At 40.9% G+C, this 8,830-nt stretch overlaps 1 protein-coding gene across 1 annotated transcript; it reads right to left on the bottom strand.

Moving 5' to 3' along the window:
* Window positions 1-1,698: 1,698 nt before the first annotated feature.
* Window positions 1,699-2,571, bottom strand: SARC_00333 (hypothetical protein; the record flags this gene model as incomplete). The annotated part of the gene is made up of 1 exon (XM_014305995.1): window positions 1,699-2,571. One exon carries the CDS (start codon window positions 2,569-2,571, stop codon window positions 1,699-1,701), a length of 873 nt encoding a protein of 290 aa, XP_014161470.1.
* Between the last annotated feature and the right edge of the window lie 6,259 nt (window positions 2,572-8,830).

The raw sequence follows: 8,830 nt of genomic DNA, 5'->3' as shown, positions 1-8,830 counted from the left end.
AAAATTTGTGGTATAACCTGAAGCGCGGCGGGTGAATATGCCTCTAAAAACGAAAATGGCCTGGTGTGAGTTGCTAGATGATAAGTGGGGGCAATGCCCTTGAATAGCTCTTTGATCATTATCTACCCTCAGAACATTACATTGTCAATATAAACTGCCAAGAGATCTCTGAGGTGAGATGGGGTGTAACATAAAACGGGCTGTCTCTCTGAAACACACTACAGGCCCATAGCTAACTCACAAAATAGAGCTCAGTCGTCATACGTCATCAAAGCCTCCAAATCACAGCTGTCAACGTCCAAAAATTCTGAGCTAGTCCCGCCGCTTCTAATTACGACCGACATGTTTCCAACAGGCCCTGTTTTAATCAGGGGTCACTAGCATATCGGTACAATCTCTTGAGTTTTGTAAATATTCCTGATGCATTAATAACTTTCTTGTCATTTTTAAGCAAAAACTCCTCATCCTCTGTGCCTCATTAATTTGATGTGCTCGTACATACTTTTGCATATCGGTAATCTAATTCACAGACGGATATTGGCTTTTATACTATGACAGGAGTTCTCTACCACGCTCATCTTAGTCAGTCTTGACCGGTGCTCTTGGTTGATCTCAACTTGGCTTAGGAAAGCGCTTCTCAATGGTGGCTCTACAACCGAGTCTTTGGTCCTTGTCCCTCTGGTGAGCATGCTTCAAGGCGAGAAAAGTGGAAGTGTCCCGTGGTATCAGTGAGACTTGCTTAGTTGTGCGCTTTCTGTTGCTCGCTGATCTTTCATCAGTGCTCGTCGTCGCCGGCTTCTTTGGCCTTGACTGCCTTCGTTTGCATCTATGGCGTTGACGGTATGTTGCAATGACATCAGCATCTGTGATGTCTGATTCATGCGTCCAGGTACGCTCCCCATCTGTCCATTGCAGTAGGTACTCCTGGGATCTATCACCTCGGATGTACGGCCTGTCGTCGACTATCGAGGAGAACTGAGTCTTCTCGTTTTGTTGTGCGTGATTATTGGAAGTAAATGCTTCCGGAGCACTGGTCCTTTTTACAAGTCCAAGTAGCTCATCACTGATCGAGTCAGGATATTCGGGGGTTTTATTCCCATCAAGGCTACAGACAAAAAATACCCATTGCCCTCCCTGTGTACTACTTTGTATGGTCCGCCATTTGGTGCTATTAACTTGTTCATTTCACCTTGATAGCGAACCATGACAAAGTCCCCTTCCTGGAAGTTTACATATTTCTTTTGGTATTTTTGACCGTATGCTGCGCGCATCTTCTCTTGATATTGTACAACATTATTGTCTAGTTGTGGCCTGATGGCTTCTTCTAGATTCTGCAGTCGCTCTTCCCAATATACTGTTGTACTGGGTGCGGTCACTGGCTCGTTGTAGTCCGTTAGTTGATTCTGTCTGCGACCAAAGTACACGTTAAATCGTGGTGACTTGTGCCTTCTTGATGTACGCAGATTGTGACCCATCTCTACGAATGAAGTCGTGAACACCAGTTACCTGGGTATTGCTCAACGAATTTTCGTAACAGTGGCATGAGATCTCTGTGTGATCGTTCGTTCGCACCTAAGACTTTAGGTTGACACGGCCGAGAGACTAGGTGTTGCATTGACGCTTGTTCAACAACTTTCGGAAGCATGTTGTTAATATTTAGTGCCTTGGTCAGTCTGTATGATTTGTGAAAATACATGGTCACACATGATTGGTACTAGCGTGCGTGCTATAGTAGCCGCTCATTTGTCCATCATCGGAGTAATATGACATACGGATGAGTGTACATCGAGCCATACTAACACATATGTGTGCCCTCTGTTGGAATCCAATAGTGGCCCGCCCTATGGTGTCCACTTGGACTCTGTCGCCTGGAAATGTGGCTGTGATTGATTGTAAGGGATGGAATTCCTTTTTTGTGTATCTTATTTTTGAGACATGGTATGCATCCGTCAATGAACTTGTGTACATGTTGTTGGATATCAGGCCAACCATGTCCATTGCTTCCAACTTATGTATCGGTTCCTCAAGAGTGTAAATTCTCAATTTGTGGTATTGCTCGATGAGGTTGACACGTGTCTCGTATTCTGTTGCCTGTGGTGCATCTCCAGAGTGAACTGGTTCTGATGCTGCAACGTGTATGGCACGTTGTTCCCGCGTTGAGTCAAGATATGGACACTTCACTCCTATCTTTACGACTAATGTGACACCCCATGGGGTCTTGCCACAAGCTTTCTTGCCTTCTTTGAGGAAAGTATTGTTTGTCTTTTCCACTAGCATCGGGTCTTCTTCTAGTAAAGACAAGAATTTTGGAAACCACGTTGCATTGGGGTAGTATGGTGCACATATCGTGATGCTGGTTGCCTCTTCAATGATTTCGTCAAGGATATCAGGTATGAGTTTCCATGGTGGGTTCGCCCATGCATTCACTTCCTGCGCCCACTTTTGTTGTAGCGCGTTATGAATTTTGGTGTAGTACTTATCTGTGTGTGTATTGTGTGCCGATGCAAATCGATCCACTGTGAATTTCCCAAACCGTCGTTCAGCTTCTTGGTAGAATCTGGAGTGTAACATTCTCGTTCAGCTTCTTGGTAGAATCTGGAGTGTAACATTCAGTCTATGGCTGATATAGTTGTGGATATATTCGGTTCCTATGTGATATACTCTTGGTTATATTGTGTTGTTTCATTCGCTTCTTGTAGTACCTTCGAAGTTTAGTATTCGAAGTGTTTTCATGTAGACGCGACAACCTGTCTGCCATCTGGTTGTCCTTGCCTGGGACGTGTATGATGGAGAAGTGGTGGTGTAATTCTTTTGCTATCCATTTGGCTAGCATTGGGTGTAACGTCTGTTGACTGTTCATTTGCGTGAGTGCTTTGTGATCTGTCCACAGTGTTATGTCCCCTCCTTTGATATAGTCGGAGAACTGTTCCAGGCTGTATACGAGTGCTAGTAGCTCATTAGTATTTCTGCCATATCGTTGTTGTGTTGGATTCAAGCCTTTCGAGAAGTAGAGAATGTCGCTTCTAACCCCATCGATGACTTGAAATAAAACATAAACATTTTCCTATGCCATAGTCACAAGCATCATTCATTATTTGAAACGGTACCCCATCAGCAGGGTATGCTAATGTCGCTGAATAGGCGATGGCTTCTTTGAGTTCTTCCCACTTCTTTTTGAGTTCCGGAGTCCATAACATGGATATGTTATGATTCAATTTTTCTTTCATGATGTTTCGGAAGTGTTTAGTTGTGTGGGCAAAGTTGGGGACATGGTCGCGCTTGTAATTTGCTAGTCCCACCGCTTTGTGTAGATTTATTTTTGTTCTGGGTAGTGGCCAGTCCATCATCCTTTTCTAATTTTCAAGATCTGCTTTGAGTCCCTGTGTGGTGACTTTCAAACCTAGAATGTTGACCACTTTGACCGCGAAGGCACACTTGTGATTGAGACGGAAGTCTGCTCCATTCTGTCGCTAGATTACTTTACGAACTGTCTTACGATGTTCTTCTTCTGTAAGACTTGCAATGACTATGTCATCTACATACACTTGCACTCATTTGATGTTTATTAACAAGTTTGCCATGGCTCCCCGGAGCTGTGCTGTGAGTGAGTGTAGTCCAAACGGCGCTGACTTAAATAAGTATTGCGCTCCTCTCCATGAGAATGTGAAGAAGTGTTGACTTGCTTCGTCTACTGGAAAGTGGTGACATCCTCTAGTGAGATCAAGCTTTGAAAAGAACTGTGCTCCTTGTAGGTTGTGTAGTACTTCCTTTATTTTCGGTAACTCAAACTTATCTTGTTCATATTAATAATTGATCTCGCGTTAGTCTAGGCATGTCTGTACTTTCTTGAGGAGAGCTGTTTGATCATGTTGATCTGTTGATAACAACGGTAAATTTACTGTTGTTGGGTGTAGTTCGGTTTGTACATGTGACCATCTGTAAGCCACCCCTGTACACTCTCATCCGTTTGTGGAATATACTGGTGAGGTACAAATTTGACTTTAGCGTGCCTCATTTGTCTGACATTAGTTTCACTTGCAGGTACTGTGACTGTGGAGCCTGGTAGGTTGCAATGTTCGTCAGGAGGTATGTTCGTGTTGGTATCTCGAAGATATGCAAGTGACTCCCTGAAGCCTTCTTGTTTATGCTCAGGGTCCTCTTCATGTGGAGTGAGGAGTGATTCCTACTTCGCATCCGTTGGTATCTGTGGATTGATTTATCCTGCTATGTATATACCTATGTATGGTAAAATGTCCATACCGAGAAGTATTGGTGCCTTCTTGTCTGGTAAATCCAATACTTCAAAAAACTGAGAGGTTTTCCAACATCCATAACTGATGTCACAAACTCCAGTTGATCCTGTGAGTTGTATTCTTGCATCTGTTTGTGCTAATTGTATATAACCCGGTTGCGCTCTGACGGAAAGACATAGTTCTGTTGCTACACTCTTCTCCATACATGAGCGTTATGCGCCCGAGTCTACTAGTGCATTGTATGTATTGCCATTAATTTGTATATCTATGTGTAAACGTTGATCTCGTGTGCGGGAAGTAATGATAACCGTTGGTAATTTAATTCATTTGCATTTATTAAGAACGTTTCTTCATCTGTATAAACATTGAGTCTGCCAGCCAGGTCAATCATGTTTGCTTCCGCCCACCAGTTGTTTCAGTGTTCATCGCCCTCCGTGATATCTTCTACCTTGCCAGAGGTAATGGACAGTCTTGCTATTTGCACATCCTTCTTGACCTGCGCCTCAGCCTGCTTGGCCTGCTTCGAAGCCTTCTTGGGGCATAGACTGAATTGATGTGGGGATAGTGTATGGGTTCCTTTTCTGAGCTGCGGTAACGCTCCTCGAACATCGCCATTGTCATATGCGCATGCTCTGTGCGCATTTCGACGTTCAACTTCTTGTTCTGCATGTCACCGAGGTATTTATCCAACAGATAGTCTACTGGGTGGGGCCTGAGCCTGTCAATAATGATTCTATTGAATTGCTCAGGTTCCTTGAAGTGCTTAGTTGTACGCGTCTCAGAATCTCTTAAGTTATTGAGTATCGACTTGGTCTTCTCCGTTGCATCAGTGGAGTCTAATAGGCCACTAGTGCTGGGTACTGACACAGCGGCATGGACTTCGCTAGGAATATATCTCTACATTGCGTAGTGAACTCTATGGTGTCTTCACAATTTTCCAAAGTAGCTATCTTTTGGTAGCTTAGGAAATTCTGAAGTCATAGGTGCTTCGTTTATCTGGTCGCCTAAGCGTGAACGCATGAACTCTAACTCACTAATGTATTGACTTATTTGAATGAGATCATCTTCCTCATCGTCACCACAATCCTTGATAGCTAAATCATATCATCGTCTGAGCTCCGCATCCACGAGTGGCATGCATCATTCTGGCTGTGGATCATGAATGCTTACTCTCATCTTGTATAGAGTCGATATAGGCACCGGTACTATTTGTCCCAGCTTGGATATAAACCTACTAACCAGGACGCAGTTGCCTTGACAGATATATGAACAAAGTCGCTAAATGTACATTGGAAATGTGGAAAAGTCACTGAATTTACATTCACCCTTTTTCTCGATGAAAACGCACTGAAATATGGATCAAATATGTACAAAAGTACATTTAGCGACAATTCCAATTTTTTTATGTACATTTAGTGACTTTATCGTACAAAAATTGCTTAGATTTAAATTAAAGAGCCTTCGGCTATATACATTTTTTTAACAATAAATGTGTCGAGAGGGGGTATGTTGTCTTTTATTATTTGTTGTTTGTATATGCTACTTCATTCAAGTTTATCTTGTATGGCCCCTGACGTCAGTGTATTTTCTTGTTCGAAAATCCCCAACATTGATTAATTAATCAACGTGACACTTCTAATTTTTCTACACGCGGATGTTCTCTCTGTGATCATAACAACACTTGTACTGCCTGACTGTCTTGTGATGTGTGCACCTTACGTTAATGTTTTATTTGTTTCTCTGTAGATGTATTAGTTGGTAGACTCATAATTCTAGCTAGTTGATAGAAATTTTATCGCTTGTGCTATTTTATCTAGTTTACCTAGCTTTGTTGTGTAGGGCCCCTGACGTCAGTAGATTTTCTTGTTCGAAAATCCCCAACATTGATTAATTAATCAACGTGGCACTTCTAATTTTTCTACACGCGGATGTTCTCTCTGTGATCATAACTACACTCGTACTTCCTTGACACGTGTCCAGCTTGCTTCTGGACACGATATTGTTACCTTGGTTGTTGTCCTAAGGCCACGTTATCGGCGGAACGTCTCTTTCTTTCGCTCCTCTTCGTTCTTATTTCCGCGGCAGTCCTGGGTAGCGGCTCCAACTTCTTTCTGTTGGCACCTCTTGGAAGTTAACTTCATCTTGTTCGTAATAATCTTCTATTACTTTAGAGTGGTCTTAAAACTGTACTGAATTCTGTTTCACTAATTACGATAATTTCTTTAGCGTATTGTGATTCTGGTTGACTTATCTATGTTTCAAGGATATTGTAAAAATGTAGAGTATAGAGTTTATCTGAAAGGTACACGTTAAAGGATACAATAGACCTCTTCTCAAGTACGACTATCTCAGCTAGGAGAGATCTCTAGTATGAGAGAACCCAACTGAGTCTTTGTTTGTGTTTTCACTAGACTCAGGATTTACTTGAGTATTTCTCTCACGCAGAGTCCCAGTATAGCTTAACGGTTCTACCGCTAATATTTCTGATGACTAATATCAGAAATATTCCAATCCTAATTCCAAAACTCAATATTTGATTATTCTGGGTTTTGGAATATGGATTGGCTTTTTGATATTCTGGTCCCTAGATGCTACACGAGGAGTAGTGACAATTACTTTCTATGAGAAGCCATACTCTTTCAGATGATCCCTTCCTCGTAGTTAGGAACACATGGGTCACGGTTTACTAAAAGTTGTCACCACTTACTAGAGACTTGTACTTGTAGAATAAGTATGGGATCAACCAAATAAAATTAGCTTTGTAGGACAACACTCTATTAGCTTTAGTGCAATACTAGGGCACTTAAATTTGGTATTTGATAAAGTAGTATGGAACATTCTTTTTGGGAATTTACTGACTCAGCTTGACTGTAAAATTCATGAACACTCTTTACACAAAACGGTGAATAGATAAGTATACAATATACTATGCTCAAGTGTTGTCATAACATGCACATCTTGAGAGACTAAAAAGTTAGACGTAGTTCTAAATATGTTAATATCGTTTTATGCCGTCAGCCCGAGAGTAATGTAGGATTTGTTCTCAAAATAATATATGTATAGGTGGGTCAGCCCGAGAACACGTGTAGAATAATATGAGAAGAAGTCTCAAATGGCTCTATACGTGCTTTCGGGCTGATCCACCTATACGTATATTAATTTGAGAACAAGTACCAAATTACTCTCGGGTTCATATAAGTATAGCTTACGGGCATGGGCAAGCAGGATTGTTTAATTTACTTTAGCCTACGTTTGTATAAACGTCTTGTCGATTATGGCTGACGTAGTAGGTATAGATGCTAGCTACCTAGCCCACCAGTTCATGTGTACGCATGCGATTGACACGGCTCTACACAATAACTAGCAGTCGGTTCTAATAGACATATGTGCGTATCTACAACGTGTACAATCGGATTGTTTGCGACCTGTAAAGCTTCCGATACAGTTTGGTGGGTATAGAGTGGAGGATATGAAAGCAAATGAAACACGAGCAGCAGATCGGGAATTCCGATCAAGGAATATATTAAAGTATGAATAATGTGTATTATGTAGGATACTTTAGGTATGTAGAACTTCTGTTTCAAATACGAAATCTTTATATGTATTTTTTAAATATTAGCTGTCATAGGTTCATGCACACATATCTGTGCATGCATCTGAATATATAAAAATTGTGCATGCATCTGCATGTCGTTTTGTATGTTTACAAATAAGTGTATACTTACACAATTTTGTTTTGGGTGAACATCAATGGCATTTCTGTTTCAATTATCAAAACGATAGGTATGTTTTTAAATATTCAACCTGGTCTTGTATGTCCATACACATACGTCTGTGCACGCACCTGTATATATATAAATGTGCATCCATCTACATGTTCTTATGTAATAGCCGGGCCTCCACATTAGACTCTATGTTATAAACGTACTCTTAAGCAGTACGTAAATTATAAACGTACTCTTAATAGTACGAGGAACTTAAGTTTCCTAAATGGGTTTTAATGGTTTTATTAATTAATACCTTTTCCATTTTACATATCAGGTATTTGGACGAGACCATTAAAAGGCCCCAGTTAAAATACCAAACACAAGAATTGGTCTAGTTCTATTATTTGAACTATATTTACTTTCCAACTTTATGTATATCTGAATACTTCGGTAGCGAGTTGGCTCAACCGAATATAGGTTTCTAGGGACTATTAACGTTACCTAGTTGATTCTCCGATCAGCCAACCAGATGTGCCAGTCTGATGAAGGCTAAGTCGGTACTTCTTGATAAGTGGCAAGTTATTGGTTAAGACAATAACTAAGGACATCAAGAGTATTTTTCCTTTTTATTTATTTATTTTTTCTGAAGATAGGATTTTATGAGTCTCTCAGATTCGCCCCAATGAAACATACCATAGTCTCGAATAGAGCGACAATGAAACACTAAATAAAATCTCTTCGGCGGATACAGCACTGAGAGGATTATATACAGGCAATGTCTCAGTCTCACAATCCCTCAGAGTATTGCTGTTTTCACGAGGCATACCTAATTTTACTAAAAGTCTCATTTCGTTTATTTACTTTGATATT

This window comes from Sphaeroforma arctica (assembly GCF_001186125.1).
Source record: "Sphaeroforma arctica JP610 unplaced genomic scaffold supercont1.9, whole genome shotgun sequence".
Lineage (NCBI taxonomy): Eukaryota > Ichthyosporea > Ichthyophonida > Sphaeroforma > Sphaeroforma arctica.
Note: the sequence above shows the minus strand (reverse complement) of the source record. Positions and strands in the feature narration are given on the sequence as shown.